This window comes from Lithobates pipiens, unplaced genomic scaffold (assembly GCF_037356315.1).
Source record: "Lithobates pipiens isolate NorthernLeopardFrog02 unplaced genomic scaffold, aLitPip1_a1.2 Scaffold_18, whole genome shotgun sequence".
NCBI lineage: Eukaryota > Metazoa > Chordata > Amphibia > Anura > Ranidae > Lithobates > Lithobates pipiens.
The window spans coordinates 626,534,223-626,561,289 of NW_027507758.1; the positions used below are offsets into that span (position 1 = coordinate 626,534,223).

At 43.0% G+C, this 27,067-nt stretch overlaps 2 protein-coding genes across 2 annotated transcripts in view; both read left to right on the forward strand.

Moving 5' to 3' along the window:
* LOC143986869 (uncharacterized) overlaps window positions 1-27,067 on the forward strand; it is a 133,286-nt gene that overhangs the window by 16,822 nt on the left and 89,397 nt on the right. Inside the window, 4 exon segments of the mRNA XM_077485276.1 lie at window positions 2,111-2,208; window positions 2,298-2,519; window positions 2,599-2,805; window positions 2,928-3,069. Coding sequence (XP_077341402.1) covers window positions 2,111-2,208; window positions 2,298-2,519; window positions 2,599-2,805; window positions 2,928-3,069 — 669 coding nt within the window.
* LOC143989762 (uncharacterized) lies at window positions 19,189-23,557 on the forward strand. The gene is made up of 4 exons (XM_077490033.1): window positions 19,189-19,923; window positions 20,010-20,169; window positions 22,578-22,722; window positions 22,842-23,557. The coding sequence occupies exons 1-4, from the start codon at window positions 19,647-19,649 to the stop codon at window positions 23,400-23,402; spliced, it is 1,143 nt and encodes a 380-aa protein (XP_077346159.1). The 5' UTR covers window positions 19,189-19,646; the 3' UTR covers window positions 23,403-23,557.

A 27,067-nucleotide genomic window follows, 5' to 3' on the forward strand; every position in this document is an offset into this window, starting at 1 on the left:
TGGTGTTCTTTGGGTGATGTGTTGGGTTTGCTCCAGACATAGCGTTTTCTTGGATTACCAAAAAGTTTAATTTTAGTCTCATCAGACCAGAGCACCTTCCTCCATACATTTTGGGAGTCTCCCACATGCCTTTTCGCAAACTCAAAAACGCGACATTTTGTTTTTTGCTGAAAGTAATGGCTTTCTTCTGGCCACTCTGCCATAAAGCCCAACTCTATGGAGCGTATGGCTTATTGTCATCCTATGTACAGATACTCCAGTCTCTGCTGTGGAACTCTGCAGGTCCTGTAAGGTTACCTTAGGTCTCTGTGCTGTCTCTCTGATTAATGCCCTCCTTGCCTGGTCCATGAGTTCTGGTGCGCGGTCGTCTCTTGGCAGGTTATCTGTTGTGCCATGTTCTTTCCATTTGGCTATGATAGATTTGATGGCCCTCCTAGGGATCACCAAAGATTTGGATATTTTTTTTATAACCTAACCCTGACTTGTACTTCTCAACATTGTCCCTTACTTGTTTGGAGAGTTCCTTGGTCTTCATGGAAGTGTTTGGTTAGTGGTGCCTCTTGCTTAGGTGTTGCAGCCTCTGGGGCCTTTCAAAAAGGTGTGTATATGTAATGACAGATCACGTGACACTTAGATTGCACACAGGTGGACATCATTTCACTAATTATGTGACTTCTGAAGGTAATTGGTTGTGCCAGAGCTTTTTATGGGCTTCATAACAAAGGGGGTGAATAAATATGCACAGTATTTAAAAAAAATAAGACAACACTGTTAGCCACATTTTTTTCTGTATTGTGAAAGATAATGTTACTCTGAGTAAATTAATACCCAACATGTCACGCTTAAAAATTGTGCCCGCTCGTGGAATGGCGACAAACTTTGGCACTTAAAAATCTCCATTGGCGACGTTTAAAAATTTCTACAGGTTACCAGTTTTGAGTTGCAGAGGAGGTCTAGTACTAGAATTATTTCTCTCGCTCTGGCGAGCGCGGCAATACCTCACATGTGTGGTTTGAACACAGTTTTCATGCACGGGTGCGACTTGCGTATGCGTTCGTTTCGGAAAAAATACTGAAAATACCGGGTTATGGCAGCGAGCATCAAAGTACCGATGTGCAGATATGGCAATTTGTGTGAAGTGGTTAATGTAAAGAGATGGGATGGGGGTGTCTACATGCAGTGTCTCTGTAGGGTGTACACTCTGTGTGTGTTTTCCCACTCATCAATTATGATGATACCAAGGCTCAAGGGAATGGGATGTCCCGGAACAGGCTCTTGCAGAATCTGCAACCAATAAGGGGTGCTTGGCTGTGCGCCCAGCGAAACTATGATTTAGCTGGGTCTGTACCGGTGATGATGAGATTGGCCTCTGAACGTCACTCAGCCAACACGGAACTGACAATGGGGGATCTGCTCGCTCACTCTCCACGCCGTCTAGGTCGCGGCGCCTGCTTACATCCCCCAGCATGGCCAGATCCCTGCTCTCAGCTGTAGGCCGTGGTCCCAAGAGAAAGACCCCTCCCCCCCAATCAAGCTATTTATGTTCTCACTCAGAATTCTCTCTCTCTCTCTCCCAGCCAGCTGAAACTTGTAGTCTGCAGCAGTTTGGCTCCAATGCAAATCCTGGCTCCTCAAACCACATATCCCACGATCCCTTGCTCTCAGCTGTTAGCTCTGCTTGCTTGGCATTCAGGAGATGATGACACAGTTTCCAAGCTGAGCACTAGAGAGAAACAGGCTCACTGCAGCTGGTGTTACAGAATGTCCCATGATGACACCGGCAAAGTTAGCCAACACCTGGCTACATGTGCTTTACACACTCCTGACCCCTGCGCTATATAGATTTGTTGTACATTATATCATTCTTATATAATATAGTCCTATCTTCTGTATCCTATATAATAAGTTGTGCAATTCATGGCCCTTACTTCTTTTGCAAATATTTTCTACCAGCTGGAGATTTTAGATCTGATGTTTATGATAGATTATGATTGGAAATGTCGGCTTTTACATATTGATAATAATGTGAAAAAATCCTCAAGCTTTTAAATATTAAATAGAAAGTAATAATAAGGGCGATGTATTCAGTCAGTGTGTGTGTTTCCTACAGATGGATCCAGTAATGGGAACCCACCAGAGAGATGTCCCCGTCCTCTGTATTCCCGGGATTCCACACAGGAAGATCACACCATCCCCCACCATCATCAGGTAGATGAGGAACAATCACTGATAGTATCATTAGGATCTGTACATTATCTGCATTATTACCATTGATGTCATTTTTATTCTATATTCAGAGTGCAAACCTGAGAGATTCTAAAGTTGAAGTTAAAGAAGAGATAAAAGAGGAGGATGATGAGGATGGGGTGATGGAGGAGTCTCTAAAAGAACACAAAGATCTGTACCAGGACACCATGGTGGAGTCATCCAGCTACAGAAACCCACCAGAGAGATGTCCCCGTCCTCTGTATTCCCGGGATTCCACACAGGAAGGTCACACCATCCCTCACCATCATCAGGTAGATGATTGACAATTATTGGTAGTTCTGATTTATACACAGCATGTTTGTTACAATGAATGGTTTATTATATATTCAGAGTGGAAACCTCGGGGATGATAATATTGATGTTAAAGAAGAGTATAAAGAGGAGGATGAGGAGTATGGAGTGATGGAGAAGATTTCAGAAGGACACAAGGATATGATGGAGCCACCAAATACCAGGAACCCACCAGAGAGATGTCCCCGTCCTCTGTATTCCCGGGATTCCACACAGGAAGATCACACCATCCCTCACTATTGCAAGGTTGGTGGATGAAGCTTATAAAACACAGACTCATGGAGACAATGTGTGGATTTTTTATTTGATGTCACATTAATAAAGCTTATATTTTACAGATGATATTCTCTCTCATTTTCTTGATTTAGAGTGGAGATCCAATCGATATAGAATTTGAGGTGAAATCAGAAGAAGAAGAGAGGTATGTGAGGGATGATCAGCAGTCTATGGAGGAGGATGGAATAACGGGGACATTTATAGAGGAGGACACTCCTACAGAGATCAGCACAGGTGGGTCATTAACACTAAATACATTCCTCCACCCATACTGCTCACTGATTGGTCCAGAGTAGGGCAAGGACTGGGTGATATAAGCTTGTAATCACCTGGTCACTTTCCTGAGCTGTGTTCCTCATCCTGTATTCCTGTATTTGTTTCAGATAGTCTTCCTTTTCTGTGCTGCAGACACAATTTATGTATCTAGACTGGATTTATGGAGATTTTTGGGTTCAGCTGACAGCAAAATGTTGATTTTCAACATAGGCGTTACTAGACCTAGGCTCTTGAGGCATGTTCTTTGGGTATTCTGCCCCCATGTCCGGGTCTAGCAAGAACTCTGACAGAACAATTCTCCCAGGGTTACTTGCTTTGCTATTTGCTGGCTGTGCCGGGTGGAGGGATATGTCTGTATAGTCTCAGACCCAAGTCACTGAGTGCAGTCTCAGGAGATTGGAAGCAGTGGTATGGGACTTCTCATATGAACCTTTTAGAGTAGTTTTAAGCTCTTCCATATACCCAGTGAGGTGACTAACCACAGATGATACACAGGTTCAACTACAAGGCCATGAGCTTTATCTCCAGCTTCATATAAGGCTTATACAACCGGGTGATCTATTTATCCCTTGCATCAATTCAGACAATTTAACGTGATGAATAAACTCACATGTTGAGGAGACAGACAGTGAAGCCTTTCGAATGTTCCGTTTTATGAAGGATACTCGTAGGTAAAAAAAACATTGATGTTGTAAGGCACACGGGAATGATGTACAGTGCCTTGGAAAAGTATTCATACCCCTTGACATTTCCCACATTTTGTCATGTTACAACCAAAAATGTAAATGTATTTTATGTGATAGACCAACACAAAGTGGCACATAATTGTGAAGTGGAAGGAAAATGATGAATGGTTTTCCAAGTTTTTTTCTTTTCAAAAGTTTTATTGGTAACAATAAAAAAAAAAAAACAGTTGCTGTTACATACAGTTTTACATGGGAATAGTATTTTGAACAGAGTATATGTAAAATAGGTATTTTAACAGTAGCATACAGAAGTGTGAAATGCGTTCTTGAAGATAACAAACATTTATGCACATAGAGGTTGGCAGTGATGTTTGGGGTATTATTAGGGACGACGGTCTCTTGATAACAGATCAGATTGTTTAGGTCAATACTCTGCATGTGGCAAAGGGGGTAACAGCAAAAGCAACCGAACATTTAGAACGAACTTCGTTACCGATTGGTATATAAAGAATTGAGAGAAGTGTGGGGGGGGGGGGGGGGGGAAGGAGAGGTTGGAGATGAGGAAGAAAGGGAGAGGTGGAGGAAGACCAGATGTAGTGGGGGGTAAGAGAAGAGGGGAAGGTACAATGGTGGTCAGGTGGGTCGCCCGGATCGGAGATCTTCGGAATTGATCTCCACAGGTGAGAGGTGGAAAGTCAAGGCTCTAGGAGGCGTTTATCAAAATCAGGGGGGAGAAGCTGTTCAATCCATGGGCGCCAAATTTTAAGATGCTGGGGAATTTTGTCCAATAATGTAGCTTCAATTTTACTGTGTATCATAGCCTGGGTGACTCTATTCTTCACTTCAGTGATACTCAAAGTTGGAGTCTTCCAAGCTCTCGCTATCGCCTGCTTGGCAGCCGTGATAACCTGTAGGAGAAGGCGTAATTGTGCCCTAGTATAGTCCTGCAGGGAGTAATTCAATAACGCGAGAGAAGGGTCGGGTTCGAGAGTTTCTCGAAGCAAGGATGAGGCCATTTGGAATATTGTCGCCCAGAAGCATTGCACTATTGGACAAGTCCACCATATGTGTGCATGGGTGCCTTTTGCGCCGCATCCCCTGAAACAGTCAGGAGAGTAGGATGGAAAGAATTTGGCAATCCTTACCGGGACCAAGTACCACCTCCATAAGGACTTTATAGTTTGCTTCTGATGCGACAACATTCTGGGAAGAGATCTTGGTGTTTGCCCATATGTTCGACCAATCTCCTGCATCTAAGTCAATGGCTAGGTCTTTGGACCACAATGAAGAGTAGGATGGGAGCGAAGCTGGGGGAGACGTGAGGTGTGTGTAGAGGCGAGATATTATACCTGGGGCATGTGGGTCCGAGTCGCACACACCTTCAAATGTAGACAGGTTGTCCAATTCCTTATTTGGCCCTATAACAGCTTGGGGAAATCTGGAGGAATCTGAAACACTCCAGTGGAGGGAGTTGGGTTTGTGCCTGCAAGGCTGGAAATGTTATTAAGGTGTCATTAGAGACCAAATCGCGTATGCGGCTCAGACCAGCCCGGGCCCAGGCTTGAAAGGTTCGGTGTAGGCTGGATAGAAAAGTGGATGACTAAGGAAAGGGTTTTCCAAGTTTTTTTTATAAATAAATTATGTGAAAAGTGTGGGTGGCATTTGTATTCAGTCAATACCACCTTTAGCTGCAATTACAGCTGCAAGTCTTTTTGGAGATGTCTCTGCTCGGCTTTGTACATCTGAAGAGTGACATTGTCCGATTGGATGCAAAACGTCTGTTGACAGCAATTTTCAAGTTTTGCCACAGATTCTCAATTTGATTTAAGTATGGACTGTGACTGGGCCGTTCTAACACATGAAAATGCTTTGATCTAAACCATTCCATTGTAGCTCTGGCTGTATGTTTAACCAGTTGCCGACCGCCGCACGACGATGTACGTCGACAGAATGGCACGGGCAGGCATATGGGCGTACCTGTACGTCCCTGCCTTCCCGTGGGTGGGGGGGCCCGATCGGGCCCCCCCCCCCCCCCCGGTGCCAGCGGCGGTCGGAATCCGTTCAGGAGCGATCCGGGATGAGGGGGCGGCCATTCATTCATGGCCACCCCCTCGCGGTCGCTCCTGACGAATGGAAGTGCAGCGTGACATCACTTCCTCTCCTGTAATGTAAACACAGGCAGAGGAAGTGATGTAATCTCTCCTCCGTGTCGGTATTTTTCGTTCCGGCACCGAGGAGAGAGGATCGGTGAGTTGCACCAACACTACACTACACAGTAGAACATGCCAGGCACACTCTCACCCCCCCTTCACCCCCCCGATCACCCCCCCAATCACCCCTGCACCCCCAGTCACAGTGACACCAATTGCATTTTTTTTTTTTATTGCATTGGTGTCATTTGTGACTGTAATAACTGTTAGGGCAGTTAGGGTTAGCCCTCTTTAGTTCTAGGGTACCCCCCTAACCCCCCCAATAAAGGTTTAACCCCGTGATCACCCCCCGTCGCCAGTTCTACTAAGGCTGGGTTCACATTGCAGCGGTTTATGAGAACGGATGTTATTCGCACCGCACTGCAGTGCAAATCACATCCGATCTCTGTGCGATGCGAGTTCAGCCATACAGATAGTATGGCTGAATTCGCATCGCACCCGCCGCAAACTCGCACGGGACCCTTTTTTTGGTCCGCAGCAGAATCGGATCGCATGGGTGTTCACACCATGCGATCCGATTCCTGTCCGAGTTTGCAGATCGCACTGCGATATGCGAACTGATCTGGGGGTGTCATTAACATTTCACTGACACTCCCAGCAGTTTGCATAGGGCAGTGTGATGCGGGAACCCGCCGCGGATTCGTGGCGTTCCCGCATCGCTCCAGTGTGAACCCAGCCTAATAAGCGATCGTTTTTCTGATCACTGTATTAGTGTCACAGGTGATGCTAGTTAGGCAGGTAGGTATTTAGGTTCGCCGCAGCTTTTTATAGCGCCAGGGACCCCCATATACTACTGCATAAAGCCCCCTGATTGCCCCCTAGTTAACCCTTTCACCAGTGATCACCATATAACTGTTACAGGTGACGCTGGTTGGTTAGTTATTTTTTTTTATAGTTTCAGGGCACCCGCCATTTATTACCTAATAAAGGTTTAACCCCCTGATCACCCAGCGGATGATATAAGTTTGAGGGTCAGATAAGGTCTGCGTCGCCCCAGGCAGCGTCAGGTTAGTGCCAGTACCGCTAACACCCACGCGCAAAGCATACACCTCCCTTAGTAATATAGTATCTGATCAGATCTATATTAGCGTCGCCAGCAGTTTAGGTTTCCCAAAACGCATTGTTAGCGGGATCAGCCCAGATACCTGCTAGCACCTGCGTTTAGCCCCTCCGCCAAGCCCAGCCCAGCCCACCCAAGTGCAGTATCGATCGATCACTGTCACTGACAAAACACAACACACATAACTGCAGCGTTTGCAGAGTCAGGCCTGATCCCTGCGATCGCTAACAGTTTTTTTTGTAGCGTTTTGATACAGTCGCTGACAGCCTAGGTGCTTTTTTACCTGTGAGTCTCACTAGTGTACCCCTAAATTTAGGGGTGTCTACTTTCCAAAATGGGGTCATTTGGGGGGGGGGGGGGTTGTGCCATCTTGGCATTTTATGGCCTTCAAAACTGCGATAGGTAGTGAGGAGTGAAATCAAAAATTTACACCCTTAGAAATCCTGAAGGCGGTGCCTGGTTTTCGGGGCCCCGTACGCGGCTAGGCTCCCAAAAAGTCCCACACATGTGGTATCCCCGTACTCAGGAGAAGCAGCAGAATTTATTTTGGGGTGTCATTTCACATATGCCCATGGCATGTGTGAGCAATATATCATTTAGTGACAACTTTGTGAAAAAAAAAAAAGTTTGTAATATTCCCGCAACTTGTGGCAAAATATAAAATATTCCATGGACTCAACATGCCTCTCAGCAAATAGCTTGGGGTGTCTACTTTCTAAAATGGGGTCATTTGTGGGGGTTTTGTGCCATCTTGGCATTTTATGGCCTTCAAAACTGTAATAGGTGGTGAGAAATTAAATCAAAAATTTACGCCCTTAGAAAGCCTGAAGGCGGTTCTTGGCTTTCGGGGCCCCGTACGCGGCTAGGCTCCCAAAAAATCCCACACATGTGGTATCCCCGTACTCAGGAGAAGCAGCAGAACTTATTTTGGGGTGTCATTTCACATATGCCCATGGCATGTGTGAGCAATATATCATTTAGTGACAACTTTGTGAAAAAAAATAAAAAATAAACAAAAGTTTGTAATTTTCCCGCAACTTGTGGCAAAATATAAAATATTCCATGGACTCAACATGCCTCTCAGCAAATAGCTTGGGGTGTCTACTTTCTAAAATGGGGTCATTTGTGGGTGTTTTGTGCCATCTTGGCATTTTATGGCCTTCAAAACTGTGATAGGTAGTGAGGAGTGAAATTACAAATGTATGCCCTTAGAAATCCTGAAGGCGGTGCTTGGTTTTCGGGGCCCCGTACGCGGCTAGGCTTCCAAAAAGTCGACCACATGTGGTATCCCCGTACTCAGGAGAAGCAGCAGAATGTATTTTGGGGTACAATTCCACATATAACCATGGCATGTGTGAGCAATATATCATTTAGTGACAACTTTGTGCAAAAAAAAAAAAATATATTTTTTTTTTTGTCATTATTCAATCGCTTGAGGCAAAAAAATAAAATATTCAATGGGCTCAACATGCCTCTTATCAATTTCCTTAGGGTGTCTACTTTCCAAAATGGGGTCATTTGGGGGGGTTTTGTACTGCCCTGCCATTTTAGCACCTCAAGAAATGAGATAGGCAGTCATAAACTAAAAGCTGCGTAAATTCCAGAAAACGTACCTTAGTTTGTAGATGTGACAACTTTTGCGCAAACCAATAAATATACAGTTATTGACTTTTTTTTTACCAAAGACATGTGGCTGAATACATTTTGGCCTAAATGTATGACTAAAATTGAGTTTATTGGATTTTTCTAATAACAAAAAGTAGAAAATATAATTTTTTTTCAAAATTTGCGGTCTTTTTACGTTTATATCGCAAAAAATAAAAATCGCAGAGTCAGTCAAATACCTTTAAAAGAAAGCTCTATTTGTGGGAAAAAAAGGACGCAAATTTTGTTTGGGTACAACATTGCATGACCGCGCAATTACCAGTTAAAGCAGCGCAGTGCCAAATTGTAAAAAGAGCTCTGGTCATTGACCAGCAAAATGGTCCGGTCTGAAAGTGGTTAAGGTTGTTGTTCTGCGGGAAAGTGAACCTCTACCCCAGTCTCAAGTCTTTTGCAGTATCTAACGGGTTTTCTTCTAAGATTGCCCTGTATTTGGCTCCATCCATTTTCCCATCTTGCTGAAGAAAAGCATCCCCACAGCATGTTGTTCCACCACCATGTTTCACGGTGGGGATGGTGTGTTCAGGGTGATGTGCAGTGTTTAGTTTTCCACCACACATAATGTCTTGTTTTTAGGCCAAAAATGTTGGTCTCATCTGACCAAAGCGACCAAAAACGTCCACGTTTGCTGTGTCCCCCACATGGCTTCTCGCAAACTGCAAACGGGACCTCTTATGGCTTTCTTTTTGTCACTCTTCCATAAAGGCCAGATTTGTGGAGTGCATGACTAATAGTTGTCCTGTGGACAGATTCTCCCACCTGAGCTATGGATCTCTGCAGCTCTTCCAGAGTTACCATGGACCTCTTGGCTGCTTCTCTAATGAATGCTCTCCTTGTCCGGCCTGCCAGTTTAGGTGGACAGCCATGTCTTGGTAGGTTTGCAGTTGTGCCATACTCTTCTTCCATTTTCGGGTGATGGATTGAACAGTGCTCCGTGAGATTTTCAAAGCTTGGGATATTTGTTTATAACCTAACCCTGCTTTATACTTCTCCACAACTGTACCCCTGACCTGTCTGGTGTGTTCCTTGGCCTTCATGATGCTGTTTGTTCACTAAGGTTCTCTAACTAACCTCTGAGGGCTTCACAGAACAGCTGTATTTATACTGAGATTAAATTACACACAGGTGCATTCTATTTACTATTTAGGGGACTTCTGACGGCAATTGATTGCATTTGATTTTAGTTGGAGGTATCAGAGTAAAGGGGGCTGAATACGAATGCACGCCACACCTTTCAGATATCTTTTCTTTCCTTCCACTTCACAATTGTGTACCACTTTGCGTTGATCTATCACATAACATCCCAATAAAATACATCTACGTTTTTGGTTGTAACGTGACAAAATGTGGAAAATTTCAAGGGGTATAAATACTTTTTCAGGGTACTTGTATACACCACAACAGTAGACAGTAGAATGGTTCCAATGAGAAGGAAGGGGATATACAGAAGTCCAATATTGATGAATGTCCTGGAACCTGTAATGAGAAACATGCAACAAGCAAATATAAACATGAGTTCAACAGGATTGCAGAACATGTAGTAATCCTACATCTGACGTCTTCTAGGAATGCCAAAGTTCCAAGTAGAACCTTTTAGTTGGCAGCAATGTACTCCCCGCTGTGCAAATAGCATGGCTAGTCCTTGCAAAAGTCACTCACCTGGCAAAAGAAGTACTAACTCTGTAATTGGTTCGAGTAAAGGTTCATGTCGATCCTCCCTTGGTTACCTTAACCTTTTGATATCATCACTGGGCATAACTTTAGTAATAAGACCCATAGGCCATTCATTCTGACAAACTTCCTTGTCCTTTTAGAATGAGATTTTCAACATAGGTGAAGGGTGGATCTGTACTTGGGCGATCAGCTGGGAGACTTGTTGCTGTTGATGTTTTCCTCTTAACTTGTGGCACTTGATGCACCTGAAGAGCAAGGAAGAGACACACCTTTTCATACCAACAATCCACAAGCCAGTTGACCCAATGGCACGTTCTGTAAACTGACAGCCTTGGTGTTACACCCGTTCATGATGGTGATGAACCAGAAGGGTAGTAACATGATGTTGACCTTGTAGGATTATAGGATTCTGTTCTTTGCTGCATAGGTCAGATTTCCCGATATGGCCACCAACTCTCAGCAGCTGATTGGCATCAATTATAGGGTTTAGATTGAAGAGTGTACTATTTTTAGATAATTTGGTTCTATTTCTGATTCTCCCAGCTTCCTCCTGATATACCTCTTGTTGCACGCAATGTATAATTACCTCTTCTACATCTGCTGCTAGCATTGCTGCACATAGTTCTAGTCTTGGTATGGTATGTGCAGGTTTGGGAGTGAGTTTTGCCTTGCCTAAGACAAAACTACAGTGTGATTCTCCTAGAGGTCTTTAACCGGTGCCCGACCAGCGCACGCCAATGTACGTCGGCAGAATGGCAGGGGTGCTGGTCGGGACCCCCGTGAGTCCGGCCGCGGGTCTCGCGGACTCGATCGCTTCGGGCATACCCGCGATCGTCTCACGGGGCGGCTGAACTGAGAGATGCCGTTGTAAACAGCATCTCCCCGTTTTGCCTAGCAACTAGTGATGCTGATCTCTGCTCCATGTGAATTGGAGCAGAGATCAGTGTTCACTAAATGAAAGCCCAGCCCCCAACAGTTAGTAACACACCCCTAGGAACACTTAACCCCTTCACTGTCAGTGTCATTTACACAGGAATCACAGCTCAGGGATAGGCAGGCCAGGAAAGTCTGTGGTAATTTCTTCCAGTCATATGACAGTGCTCGGCTGGCTGACCTTCAAAGGGAATGCAAACTGCCCAAGAACCGCCTCATTTATGACATGCCCACCAGGTGGAACTCAATGCTGGCAATGCTGCAGCGGATGCACATGCAGCAGAGGGCCATCAATGAGTACCTGTGTGAGTATGGCACCAGGACTGTGTCAGGGGAGCTTGGCTTTTTTCGCCACCCCAGTGGCTACTTATAAAGGATGCATGCACTGTCATCATTTGAGGAGGCCACAAGGATGGTGACAGTGCATGCATCAGTGATACTGTCCCTCTTGTCCTCCTGTTGGAGCACACGCTTCATGGAATAATGGACAGGGCACTTGAGGCAGAACAGCGGCAGGAAGAGGAGGACTTCCTTACCTCTCAAGGCCCCCTTTATCCAGATAGTATTCCTGCGGGCCCGCCGACCACACAGAAAGAGGAGGGGGGGGGGGGATTGTGTCAGCATGGAGGTGGAGGATAACATTCAGCAGCAGTCTTCAAGGGATCGTTTTCAGTCCCCTGAAACCCAGAAACCCATGGAGTATGTGGCTGGGAGGAGGTGGTTGAGGATCATGTGATCCTTAGTGACCCAGAGGACTCAGGATCGAATGCTTCTGCAAACTTGCGCTTTATGACCTCCCTGATCCTGCAAAGCCTGTGAAAGGACCCTAGGATTCATGGTATCAAGGAGAGGGATCATTACCGGCTGGCCGCCTTGATCCACGTTACAAGGGTAAGGTTGCAGAACTTATCCAGCCTTCGCAGAGAGAGCAGAGGATGAAACATCTTCGGGATGCCTTGCAGAAAGGTTTGTGCAATGTGTTTCCAGAGCCTGGAAGGTTACAACTTCCTGGTGCTGGACAACATGTTGCTGAGGCTTCGTTCGGTCACAGAAAGAGCGGGGGAGAAGGTGGCCGGCTGACCGATGCCTGCAGACAATTCTTCAGTCCTCAGTGCTAAGGCCTGATGGGTTCCAGCAACCATCGCCAGTGTCTGAATTACATGGTGCAGGAATATCTGGGGGCAAGATCAGACTCGGAGACCTTTCCAACAGAACATCCACTGGGTTACTGGGTCTTGAGGATGGACCACTGGCCAGAGCTTGCTCAATATGTAATTGAGCTACTGGCCTGTCCTGCATCCAGCGTTCTTTCTGAACGCACATTCAGTGCTGCTGGAGGCTTTGTAACCGATCACAGAGTGCGCCTTTTCACAGATTCTGTTGATCGGCTCACATTCATAAAAATATATCAGTCTTGGATCACCAGCTACCAAGCACCTGATGCTGATGTAACTGATTTGATTTTTCTACGGATGTGGGATCCCTTGAAGACTGCATATGCTGCGTGACTATCCAATTATGCTGAGTGACCAGCCTATTCCTCCTCAATTTTCATGATGATAGCTTCTAAGAATATTTTTGGTTCAGGGCACCACCACCACTGCCTAAGACCCAATTTTTCTGCCCTTGTTTAACAGGGGCACGTAATTAAAATTTTTGATCTAATATTTTACAGCAGGGCTCGTTCCTGCTCTCAACAAGAGTATCTGTGAGGCTTTACAGTGTTGTGCCACCACCACCACCTAAGGCCCAATTTTTCTGCCCCCGTTTAACAGGGGCATGTAATTACAATTCTTGATATAATATTTCACAGCAGGGCCCCTTCCAGTGCCCACCAAGAGTAACTGTGAGGGCTTACAGTGTTCTGGTACCCCTAACACCTAAGTCCTAATTTTACGCAGAGTGTATAGGGCAGGCCGTATAGTATATACATTCAGTCCCCTATTTTCAAATATCCAACTTTCAAACTACTCCTACTTACAAACTGAGGGAGACAACAGGAAGTGGAGGAAATCTACCCCTAGGAAGGAAAATTTTCTCCTGTAAGAGTTAATATGGGAAAAAGGTGTCTCCACTGATGCTTTATCACCAATCCTTGTTTCCCTTATAACCCAACATTTTCAAAGTCCAATTGTCATTGAGACAGAAAGTGAGGTGAAATCTCCTGAACAGGGGGACAGACAGCAAACACTTGAAGAACTGACGAACCAGGGAGTGATTAGCCCATGAAATTCATGTAAATGCCGAGATGGCTGATATTTATACACTAAGTGACTTACTGCTAGAGACAAATCCAAACCTGATTGCAGAAAGCTAAGGATATCCTGGACTTCTGGAGAACCACAATGCTTAGGTCTAGGGCACATGTGTTCTGTGAACTTGGACCAGATACGCTCCTAAACTCTATTAGGCCCCTTTCACACTGAGGTGGTGCGGGTGTCGGCGGTAAAGCGCCGCTGTTTTTAGCGGCGCTTTACCGTAGTTTTAGCGGCGGTGTGCGGCCGCTAGCGGGGTGGTTTTAACTCCCGCTAGTGGCCGAAAAAGGGTTAAAACCGCAGTGCTGCCCCATTGATTTCAATGGGTAGGAGCGGTAAATGCACCGCTCCTTCACCGCTCCAAATATGCGGCTAGCAGGACTTTTTTCACCGTCCTGCCAGCGCACCGCTCCAGTGTGAAAGCCCTCCGGCTTTCACACGAGTGAAAGGGGCCGGTTTTTTCAGGCACTACACAGGCGCTATTTTTAGCGCTGTAGCGCCTGAAAACTGCCCGTGTGAAAGGGGCCTTAGTGCTTTTCCTTCTGGCATGAAGAAGAGTCGGAATGGTTTCTTGTGGACAACCCAAGTCTTCGAGCCTTCCCCTCTCAAAAACCAGACCGAGGTGTAGGTGAGCAGGACATGGATACAGGGTTGTGCCTTGGGACAGAAGATCCGGCCTGAGAGGCAGAGGAATTACATAGTTACATAGTTAGTCAGGTTGAAAAAAGACACAAGTCCATCCAGTTCAACCTTAAAAACAAATAAATAAAATAAAAAATAATCGTACAATCCAAATACTCAATTTTATGCCCACAATTGATCCAGAGGAAGGCGAAAAAAAACCCCAGCAGAGCATGCTCCAATTTGCTACAGCAGGGGAAAAAAATCCTTCCTGATCCCCCAAGAGGCAATCGGATTTTCCCTGGATCAACTTTACCTATGTTAGTACCCAGTTATATTATGTACATTCAGGAAAGTATCCAGGCCTTTCTTAAAGCAATCTACTGAGCTGGCCAGAACCACCTCTGTATGGAGTCTATTCCACATTTTCACAGCTCTAACTGTGAAGAAACCTTTCTGTACTTGAAGATGAAATCTCTTTTCCTCTAGACGTAAAGAGTGCCCCCTTGTCCTCTGGGTTGACCGTACAGAGAACAACTCAACACCAAGTTCACTATATGGACCCCTAATATATTTGAACATGTTGATCATATCCCCCCTTATTCTCCTCTTCTCAAGAGTGAATAAATTCAGTTCCTCTAATCTTTCCTCATAGCTGAGTTCCTCCATGCCTCTTATCAGTTTGGTTGCCCTTCTCTGCACTTTCACCAGTTCCCCGATATCCTTTTTGAGAACTGGTGTCCAAAACTGAGCTGCATATTCCAGATGAGGTCTTACTAATGATTTGAACAGGGGCAAAATGATATCTCTCTCTCTGGAGTCCATACCTCTCTTAATACAAGAAAGGACTTTGCTCGCTTTGGAAACAGCAGCTTGGCATTGCATGTTGTTATTGAGCTTATGGTCTACCAAAACCCCCAGATCCTTCTCCACTATGGATCCCCCCAGTTGTACTCCCCCTAGCATGTATGATGCATGCATATTCTTAGCCCCCAAGTGCATAACTTTACATTTATCAACATTAAACCTCATCTGCCACATAGTCGCCCAATTAGACAGTGTATTGAGGTCGGCTTGTAAATTGGAGACATCCTGTAAGGACGTTATTCCACTGCATAGCTTGGTGTCATCTGCAAAGACAGAAATATTACTTTTGATCCCAGACCCAATATCATTTATAAAGATATTAAAAAATAAGGGTCCCAGCACTGAACCTTGGGATACACCACTGATAACCTTAGACCATTCAGAGTAAGAATCATTAACCACTACTCTCTGAATTCTGTCTTTTAGCCAATTTTCTATCCATTTACTAACTGATATTTCCAAACCTGTAGACTTTACCTTACACATGAGCCGTGTGTGCGGAACTGTATCGAACGCTTTTGCAAAATCCAAGTATACCACATCCACCGCCACCCCTCTGTCCAAGGTTTTACTTACCTCCTCATAAAAAGAAATCTGATTTGTCTGACAACTTCTGTCTTTCATGAATCCATGCTGTCTGTTGCTTAAAGTGTTTTTGTTCAGCAAGAACTCGTCGATGTGGTCTTTTATTAATCCCTCCAGTATCTTCCCAGCTATAGAAGTTAAGCTAACAGGTCTATAGTTACTTGGTAAAGACTTAGATCCCTTTTTAAATATAGGCACCATGTTGAGAATTGAGTCTCGATAACTCAGGAGTGTTAAGAGGGGAAACAATGGCCTGTTGGGCCAGAACGGAATTATTGCTATGACTTCCACCTCCTCTGTTCTGAGCCTGCAGAGGAACTGGAGTATCACAGGTACCAGAAGGAAGCCACCCAAACTCTTGGAGAGTGGAAATTACTAGGCTTCTGTGCTTTAGAAGTTGACCTTTGTCTTGAGCTAGAAGGTGGAGGTCGTCTAAGTAGTGATGAAAATTAACTCCTTTGACTCTGAGCAGAGCAACAACAGCTAACAGAACCTTGGAGAAAACCCGAGGTGATGTCATGAGTCCGAACCGAAGGCAGGTAAACTGAAATTGTTGATCTCACACTGCGAAGCCAATAAACTTTTGGAAGTCTGTCACCACTGGAACGTGAAAGTAGGCATCTTTCAAGTCTATTGACACCAACCAGTCCCCTGGATGGACCGACTGCTGGATCATTAATAGTGATTCCATCTTGAATTTTCCCTTTCAAATAAACCGGTTGAGATGAGTCAAGTCTATGACTGGCCTCCATGTGCCGTTCTTTTTCTGCACCAAGAATAGAGGAGAATACATGCCTTCGCCTCGTTCACCATCTGGAACAGGAATGGCTGCGCCTTGATCCAATAAAGAGCTTGCGTAAGCTAACATAACTTTTGTTTCTTTTCCTCTGAACATGGAAGATTTGTAGGCATAAATCTTAGCCTGGGAGTGCTGTTGAAGACCCAGGTGTGGTCTGAGGAGACCGTCTTGATGGTCCAGAAATCCTGAATTGAGGCCGCCCAAACATGCCGGAAGTGGAGAAATTGAGCCCCCACCTGACATGTTTGAGCGGGCCAAATTTCAAAAGGACTTGGTGGAATCTTGGTTACCAGAAGAAGCCCCCTTTGAGGGCTTTTTAATAGAGGACTGCCTGGATTTCCAAGATCTTGTAAATTCACAACCAGGCCTGTAGGTGCATGCTTCCCTTGCACGATCAGTATTCTGTGTCGCTGGAAGGTACACTTCTGGTTCTGTAAACGCCTATCCTTAGGGAGGAACCCAGACTTCCCACCCGTAGCCCGGGTTATGATGCTATCAAGCTTCTTGCCAAAAAGAGACGTGCCCTCAAAGGGAATACGGCACCAGGCTTGTTTAGAAGCTGGATCCACCAAACAGAGACGGAGCCACAAGGCCCGATGGGCGGTGAACGCTGACAACATCACCTGGGCCACTAGGCGAATAACGTCAATAGAGGGCTTCCCCAGAAAGGCGGATGCCAGCGTGATTTTCCTGAATAGAGGAGAGCTCTTGGCTACTTCTTCAGAGATACCACTCGTCCACATTGTCTGACCATGCCTCTAAAGCTTTAGAGACTGCTGCTAAGGCCAGGACAGGCTTGCAAACTGTGCCTGCTCTCAAATAAACCCATTTTAGGTTGGAATCTTTCTGTCTCTCCAAAGTGTCTTTAAATGAGACCGTATCTTCCAGTGGAAGAGTCGCATACAGTACCTCACAAGTCTCATTAATGCTGCATCCATCAAGGGAGCTGACTCAAGGTGTTTAACTTCTTTTTCCTTGAAAGGATATAGTTTTGAAATTTTAGATTGCATAGAACTTTTTCTATCCATCTTGCCCCATTCTTCAGAAATTATGGCTCCTACTTCAGTGAGGAATGGAAAATATTGACGCTCCTTACTTAGCTGTTTGAAATTTTTTCTCTGTTTTAGGGGGAGAAATTGCTGGGTCTTCCCAATTCAGGGCTTCTTTCACAGCTTTCAACAGAGAGAGAACCAAGGCGTATTCAAAGCCCATCCCAGGATCATCTGCTTCCAACCTGCTATCTCAGCCTTTCTTAACCTTTTCAATACAGAGGAACCCTTGAAATAGTTCTCTGCTAAAAATTAGGAATCTACAACTCATGATACATTAGTGTGATGGTCAAAGACCCAAAGGGCCTGGTAATGAGCTGGGGGGAACCCTTGCCGTTTTTCTCAATGATTTTCATCTATATTGCCGGGGCCCGACATTACATTACAGCCGCAACCAGTTTTAATTGACTTTTATTCCTTTAGAAATGTCATTTTGTGCAAGGACTGTTCTAAACACGGGAAAAATGCACCACTTTACAGGCATACTATAGTCACCCCCCCAGGTACAATATTTAAAGGAATATTTCCTTTTATTGTTTCACTTTAAGCATTATTAAAATCACTGCTCCCAAAAAAACTGAAGTTTTAAAAATGTTTGCATTGATACATGTCCCCTGGGGCAGGACCCGGGTCCCCAAACACTTTTTATGACAATAACTTGCATATTGGCCTTTAAAATTATCACTTTTGATTTTTCATGTTCGTGTCTCATAGACTTTAACTGTGTTCGCACAAATTTATTGCATGCTCGCATGTTCTGCCTCAAACCGAACTGGGGGGCGTTTGGCTCATCCCTATCTGTGAGATGCAGTGTGCTGCAGCAGCTCAATCTTTGCATCTGCGTTTAATTTGGTTAGCTGGATAAAACTGTCACTTTTCTAGATTAAGAACCTGGAAGCTGTTTAATCCCTCCAGTGAATGATGTTCTGTGTTCATACGTTGTAAAACATTAATGAACTTATTGCTGATAAACTGATAAAGCTCATATGAGGCAGAAAGTTGTTTAGTGGCACCCTCTAGTGGCAGTAGCTCACATTCAACAGATAGTGTATTCGATTGAATAACAACCTTTTCCCATAATAACTTTAGGCTAGTTGTCAGTTCAGTTCTTAAAGTGGGGTACCCCCTAAAAAAAAAAAATTAAAAGTCAGCAGCTACAAATACTGCAGCTGCTGGCTTTTAATAATCGGACACTTACCTGCCCCAGGGTCCAGCGATGCGGGGGAACGAAGCCCCCCCCTCGCTCCCCGCTCCGCTCGCGGCGCCGTCATGCATACTGTGGGCACCCGGCTGTGGCTTCACAGCCGGGCACCCACTGCGCGAGCGGCGCAGGGCGCCGTGATACGCCGTACAGTCACCTGGGACACATGACAGGTCCCAGGTGAATGTGCGGCGCGAGGGGAAGTGATGTCACCAGCCCGGTATTTAGAGGTGAGTAAAAATTTTTTTTTTTGCCAATTTATTTTTTTTTATTTATTTTTTTTAGGAATTTTAAGCAGTTTTAATTTTTTGGTGGCAACACCACTTTAAGGCCTCATGCACACGAGAAGCAGTTAAACGCGCGTTCAGATGCAGTTGGACAGTTTTTTCAACTTCACCTGAACTCATTCAATGTTATCCTATGTGTCCATGCACACAGTCTCGTTTTTTTCCGTTTATATGCAGTTGCGTTTAATCTCGTTTTTCCAGAAGCAAAAAAATGCGTTCAGAAACAAAAATTTCTGCGTTTCAGACGCAAAACGCGGCTAAACGCGGCTGAACGCGGCAACCGCGTTTAGCCGCGTTTGCGTTTATATGCGTTTTTAAAGGAACCCAATTTTTGGTACCTGAAAATTCAGAAATATGATTGAAACTCATAGAAAACAATAAAAAATGTTAGGAAAAAGTTGTAATTACTTTATATAATTCATAGAGCGTATTTACTTTGTGACACAATCCCATAATATCTCTAGTGTTTCCATTAGCTTGGACAATGAGGAATTCCTCCACTTCTTTGCCCCAAATACTCATCCAATTTCTAATCTAATCAGTGACTCCACCTAGTCTGGCCAAGCCATAGCATTGTCTTATAAAAACTTAATGTCTAGTCAGCCCCCCTCCCCCACCATGTTTCCATGTAGAACACCCATCCTTCATGAAACTGAAACTTTTTTCCACAAGCCACCCCCCTTCCCCCAAGCTAGGCTTGTCCACACCTTGGATTGCCATCTTTGAAGACACATCTCTCAAAATGACGTCTGATGTGAGCCAAAACCAGTTAATTGAAGTGATTCAGAACCATGTTCAATTATGGGACAAATCCCATGAATTGTACCCTGACCGAATTGCAAAACAAAGAACATGGGAAAATGTTGCCAAAGAGTTGACCCCAAACTGGGAAGACCTCTCCAGATCCCAGCAAGAAAGTAGAGGTAAGTTCAATCTATATTTGGTCAAAATTTTGGGGTATGTTAATTAGTATTTTCAGTTTTTAAGTTGATTTTTAATCATTGCACAGTGGCATCATTTCAAAAGAGATGGAGATCTTTGTCGGACAGAGTCAGGAGAGATCTCAAAAAAGAAAAAGACTCTAACCGCAGTGGAGCCCAATCCACCTACAAAGCACACCCCTTGACCAACCAATTGTCTTTTTTGAGGGACAGTATAATTTCAAGAGCGTAAGTAAACTTAAATTTATTTATCAATTTATATTATTTTGTAACATTAATTTTTTTTTAAAAGTAACATTTTTAAAATTTCAACTTGAGAAATAAATTCTTTATTTTTTTATTTTAATATATGTTATTTATATTTTTAATTTTTCTATTATAATTTTTTCGGTATATTTTTTATATAATTTTCTCTATTTTTTGGGTTTAAAATAGATTATAATACATTTTATAAATTTTTTTTTTTTTTGAAGAGTAATTTTTGACTGGATAATATATTATCCGTTAACATATTAAATTTAATTGTTACATTATTTTGTTTTGTATGCATGTATGTATGTATTTATGTATGCATCTCAACCCACTGTCCCTCTCCATCACCCCCTCCTCTTCTCATATTCTATCTCACTCTGCCTCTCTCACTCCCTCCTCCATTTTTATTTCATTCACTGCCTCTCCACCTCCCTCTCTCCCTCTGCTGTTCTACTCCCTCTCCCCCTCTCTCACTCCCTCCTCCCTTTATAGTTGAGTCACTGCCTTTCCACCTCCCTCTCTCCCTCTGATCTTCTCTAACACTCACTCACTCACTCTAGTCCCCTCACCCTCCCCCTTCTTTCTTCCTACACCTCTCCTCCAGTTCCTCCTTTCTCTCCATCTCCCAACCATTAACCTTAGAGTTATGTTAGGGGTTAGTGCTTAAGGGTGACAGTAAGGCTAGGGCATTGGTTATAGCTAAGGTCAAGGTTAAGGGGTTAGGGATTCTGATTAGGTCCGGTGGTTAGTATTATGCTAATGGGGTATGGGTAGTGCTGAGGGTTATCAAATAGGGATTAGTGTTAGCAGGTAGGGTTATGGTTACCAAATAGGGGTTACGGTTAGCAATTAGGGTTTAGGGTTAGGGTTAGTAATTAGGGTTTAGGGTTAGGGTTAGCAATTTAGGTTTAGGGTTAGCGGTTAGGGTTAGTGTCAGCAATTAGGGTTTAGGGTTAGGGTTAGTAATTAGGGTTTAGGGTTAGGGTTAGCAATTTAGGTTTAGGGTTAGCAATTAGGGTTAGGGTTAGTGTCAGCAATTAGGGTTTATGGTTACCAAATAGGGGTTAGGGTTAGCAATTAGGGTTTAGGGTTAGGCTTATCAATTTAGGTTTAGGGTTAGCAATTAGGGTTAGGGTTAGTGTCAGCAATTAGGGTTTATGGTTACCAAATAGGGGTTAGGGTTAGCAATTATGGTTTAGGGTTAGGCTTATCAATTTAGGTTTAGGGTTAGCAATTAGGGTTAGGGTTAGTGTCAGCAATTAAGGTTTATGGTTACCAAATAGGCGTTAGGGTTAGCAATTAGGGTTTAGGGTTAGGGTTAGTAATTGGGGTTTAGGGTTAGGCTTATCAATTTAGGTTTAGGGTTAGCAATTAGGGTTAGGGTTAGTGTCAGCAATTAGGGTTTATGGTTACAAAATAGGTGTTAGGGTTAGCAATTAGCGTTTAGGGTTAGTAATTGGGGTTTAGGGTTAGGGTTATAAATTTACGTTTAGGGTTAGCAATTAGGGTTAGGGTTAGTGTCAGCAATTAGGGTTTATGGTTACCAAATAGGGGTTAGGGTTAGCAATTAGGGTTAGGGTTAGCAATTAGGGTTTATGGTTAGGGTTATCAATTTAGGTTTAGGGTTAGCAATTAGGGTTAGGGTTAGTGTCAGCAATTAGGGTTTATGGTTACCAAATAGGCGTTAGGGTTAGCAATTAGGGTTTACGGTTAGGGTTAGTAATTAGGGTTTAGGGTTAGGGTTATCAATTTAGGTTTAGGGTTAGCAATTACGCTTAGGTTTAGTGTCAGCAATTAGGGTTTATGGCTACAAAATTGGCGTTAGGGTTAGCAATTAGGGTTAGTAATTAGGGTTTAGGGTTAGGGTTAGTAATTGGGGTTTAGGGTTAGGCTTATCAATTTAGGTTTAGGGTTAGTAATTAGGGTTAGGGTTAGTGTCAGCAATTAGGGTTTATGGTTACCAAATAGGCGTTAGGGTTAGCAATTAGGGTTTACGGTTAGCAAATGGGGGTTATGCTTACTGAATAGGGGTTAGGGTTATCAATTAGAGTTTAGGGTTAGGGTTAGCAATTATTTATGGTTAGCAAAGAGGGGTAAGGGTTAGCAATTAGGGTTTACGGTTAGCAATTCTGGGTTATTGTTAAGTTTAGCAAAAATGGGTTAGGTTTAGGGTTAGCAATTAGGGATAGTTTTTGGTTTAATTTCGGGCTTAGGGTTTAGGGTTTGTATTGAGTAGTTGGGTTAGTGTTATGTCTAGGGTTTTTTTTTTAGGTTGGTGGGTGGGGGTTTGGTGTTAGGGGATAGGCTTAGGGTTGTGAAGAAAAAAATAATAACATTTTAAACTGTGCACATGTCTAACTGTACTTAAACATTATTATTTAAAGGACAACATCCAACATTTCTGAGGATGAAGGCAGTGTCCATCAGGATATTGTACCTGAAATGGAGGATGTGGCAAGTACGTCACAAGGGAGTTTGTCCACTGTTCCAATCTCACGCGACCGTGAAACACCTGTTGTTTCAATACAGGTATAACACAACCTATGGTCTCTGATTTTTTATAAAAAAAGAATGTATCATCATTACTTTTGGTCATATAAGTGCAAGATATATATGTCAATAACTGTATGTATTTTATTTTATTCTAGGGTGATCGCAGTAGATCTCCTGCAAGAAGCAGGCCAAGGGGGCGTCGGTCGCGTGAGATAGACCAGGAACCGACCAGGGTGGAAACAAACATTCTAAATTTGGTTGAAGAGCTACGCCAGGAAAGACATCGGAGTGATGTCTTCCTGGACTTAAACAATGGGCGCAGTATTTTTTGCCGTAGCCTGTATGTTATACTCGAACAGTTGTCTGAAGACCGCGAGCGTCAATGCCGTGAAAATATATATTGTTATATAGTGGCCTGTCTTAATGCAGAAAGGCAGTCGCGGCCCCCACCACCACTGAATATTGTCCAAGGGGGGATGCAGACTCCTTTCATGGATATATCAAGCCAACGAAGTTCAGCATATAGCCATGGAGTTCCAGCTAACGTGTTACATACACAGAGACCAACTGGACAATATGCTATGTCTTCAACGATGGCCACACCATTTATGCCACAGATAATGTCCCAGCTCCCACCCCTTCAGCAAAGGATGACTAATCCTTCCTCCGTTGAGGAAAGTTCCCAGGATACCTATGGGACATATCAGAATTTATAATTTAATTTTTACAATTTAATGTGTTTTTTTACCTTTATTGTTCATATTCTTAGTTATCACTTTTGCACATCCTTTTGCACTTAATTTTTTTATATTTGCACTGTTTGTAAAATGTTTGATTTTGAAGAAATATGATACTGTTTGCACTTTTTTGTTATAATGCATTTTATATTTTCTTTCATTTTTATATTTTAAATTTTCTTTTAATAAAGAAATAATATTTGAAAATTATGAATTGGTGTCCATGAATATTAGATGTGTGGTTAAGTTGAAATGTAATGAAATGTTTTATTTATATACATTTATATATATTTTTAGGGGCTCTATATTTAGAGAAGTGTTACATTATCACATCCTTTTTTTAATCTAAGACATTATACTCCCATAAGGTTTTACGAGATTACAGTATTCATGCCCATTCTCCATAATTTAAAGTGTTTATCGATGGTTATAATACAGTAACCTAGAAATTATATTAAAAAATAATTACCAAGTGAAACAAAGTAACATGCTTAAATTAAAAAATATAAATATAATAAAAAATTGGGACAAAGAAAAAATCCTTTATTTAAACTGAATGAACCACAGTAGCATTTTTCAAAAATGTCAATAACTTTGAGCTAGCAATCAGACTAAATATGGGTATCCTGCCAGGGCACGCTACCAACAGGTGAAACAAAGTATTCTGCAAAATTGTTTCGAATGGTCATTGCTCTGCCTGTTGGGCGTAGGTCCATGTATTGAATGTTCTGATTGGTGTTGGGAGGGGCAGGATCTGTGGATATTCTATCATTTTCAATTACAAAGTTATGGAGAACACAGCATGCAAGTACTACTTGGATAGCGTTTTCAACATCTAACTGCATTGTACTTAGTAGTACCCGCCAACTTATCCCAAATGCACATTCCACAACGCGTCTTGCACGACTTAGTCTGTAATTGAAGATTTTTTCTTGATAACTATGTCCTTGTCCACTGTATGGTCTCATTATATTTTCAGAAAGGCCGAATGCCTCATCAGCCACAATGACAGCAGGTAGTATGGGCTCTGTAGTGTTGGGAAGAGGCCTCCAACCCGGAATTCCAAAGCAACCTTCATGTATGCGACGGCCCATGGCCGATTCTCTAAAAATACGAGAATCCCCTTGACTGCCGTATGCTCCAACATCAACACATATAAATTTAGATTTGGCGTCAGCTAGTGCAAGCAACTCAATTGAAAAATATTTCTTATAATTAAAGTACATAGAGCCCGACTTTGGTGGCTTTTTGACGCGTACATGTTTGCCGTCCAGTGCTCCAATACAGTTTGGGAAGTTAGTTTTTTCCCAAAATTCATTAATTATGTTCTGCCACATACACTGTGTTGGAACTGGCATTACCTCTCTGTGTAGCACCTCCCAAAGTATAGTGCTGGTTTCTCGTACGACTTTGGAAATGGTGGAAACGCCCATTAAAAAATAATGATGTAGAGATGCATATGATTGACCGGTTGCCAGAAACCTAAATTTAAAAAAATAATAATTTATTAGATATAATGTGTTCATTAATAACAAGTATAAATATATATTTTTTCAATATAATAAAATGAATACTGTATATACGTGAATCAATGTTTTAAAGCACATTGTTTTGGTGCTGAATATGGCACCATAGGATTATACTGCAGTCATGCACTTTTCTGCATCAGCGAATGACATTTTGCGACCCGATTTTGGGGGCCCATATCTTGGGGCCACTTATTGCCAGGAACCCCAAATTCGGTATGCTGACACTGTGGATCTAGGACAACAACATATCCAAATTTGAGGATCCTCTCACTAAGTGGCCCCGAGATAGGAAGCCCCAAAGTCGGGTCGCAAAAAGTCATGCACTTTTCTGCATCAGAGAATGACATTTTGCGACCCGACTTTGGGGGCCCATATCTTGGGGCCACTTATTGCCAGGAACCCCAAATTCGGTATGCTGACACTGTGGATCTAGGACAACAACATATCCAAATTTGAGGATCCTCTCACTAAGTGGCCCCGAGATAGGGGGCCCCAAAGTCGGGTCGCAAAAAGTCATGCACTTTTCTGCATTAGAGAATGACTTTTTGAGACCCGACTTTGGGGGCCCATATCTTGGGGCCACTTATTGCCAGGAACCCCAAATTCGGTATGCTGACACTGTAGATCTAGGACAACAACATATCCAAATTTGAGGATCCTCTCACTAAGTGGCCCCGAGATAGGGGGCCCAAAAGTCGGGTCGCAAAAAGTCATGCACTTTTCTGCATCAGAGAATGACTTTTTGAGACCCGACTTTGGGGGCCCATATCTTGGGGCCACTTATTGCCAGGAACCCCAAATTCGGTATGCTGACACTGTGGATCTAGGACAACAACATATCCAAATTTGAGGATCCTCTCACTAAGTGGCCCCGAGATAGGGGGCCCCAAAGTCGGGTCGCAAAAAGTCATGCACTTTTCTGTATCAGAGAATGACATTTTGCGACCCGACTTTGGGGGCCCATATCTTGGGGCCACTTATTGCCAGGAACCCCAAATTCGGTATGCTGACACTGTGGATCTAGCACTACAACATATCCAAAGTCGGGTCGCAAAATGTCATGCACTTTTCTGCATCAAAGATACATGGCCTCAAAGTCAACTGTGACCATCAGCGGCAATATAATTTGGTCATTAGGGTTGGGTGTTAGGGTTAGGGTTATTGTTTATGATTTTTTGGTTGGATTAGGGTTGTTTAGGGTTAGGGTTTGTGTAAGGGATATGGTTAGCTGTTAGGGGTGGGGTTAGTGTTAGGGGTTAGGGTTAGGGTTATTGTTTAGGGTTAGGATGAATGGTTAGTGTTAGGATTATGGATATTTTAATAAGGCATTAAAAAATATAATAATACCATATACTGCAGCAATAAATTTAAATATATTAATCAGTACATATTTCACGATGAAAATATATTAAAAAGTTGGTCAAATAAATTGAAAACAATTATAAAAAATCTAATTAACATAGATTTGCTTTTAAATAAATCAATTTGAAAATAGAAAAAAAGAATAAAAACATATTAAGATTAAAAAATAAATAATTAACTATTTTAATATTGTTTTATATTAATATATTCTATGAAAACATGTTAAAAATTGGCAGAATAAAATTTTAGATATTTAAAAAAATTGGATAATTTACTATAAATAGACATAATTTTTTTTTTTAAAAGGACAGACAATTTTTTTTATCTGTGCATCTATAGATAAATATATTTTATAAATATATACACATACCTGATCGTTACCAACAGACGTTCCTCTGGTGACACACAGTTTCTCATATTGGTGTCCACGAATGTCAGACCAGGTCGTACTTTTTCTAACAGCAGATCAAATGTGACAATGGTCATCCGGCTAAAATTAAAAAACTTGTCGGGGTAGGTACGCAGCTGAACATACATGTTTGTGAAATATCCAAGGGACATTCGCTGTCCCATCAACGGATGGGTCCAATATCGACGAGCTCTGACTCTGGACCTCTCACGAAATTTGCGACGACGTTGCTGTCTCATCAAGAGCAACATCAGGAGCATTTCCTGACATATATTCAATATGGGATCCATTTCAAAATATATACCACAGAAAGAGAGGCAAATGCAAGTGTACAACTGCTCTCT

Bases quoted from the DNA above. Each gene is read 5' to 3' on its own strand.
- LOC143989762 (XM_077490033.1), top strand. From the start codon at position 19,647: ATGAAACTGAAACTTTTTTCCACAAGCCACCCCCCTTCCCCCAAGCTA. The intron at 19,924-20,009 runs GTAAGTTCAATC...ATCATTGCACAG, and splicing joins ATCCCAGCAAGAAAGTAGAG to TGGCATCATTTCAAAAGAGA. The intron at 22,723-22,841 runs GTATAACACAAC...ATTTTATTCTAG, and splicing joins CACCTGTTGTTTCAATACAG to GGTGATCGCAGTAGATCTCC.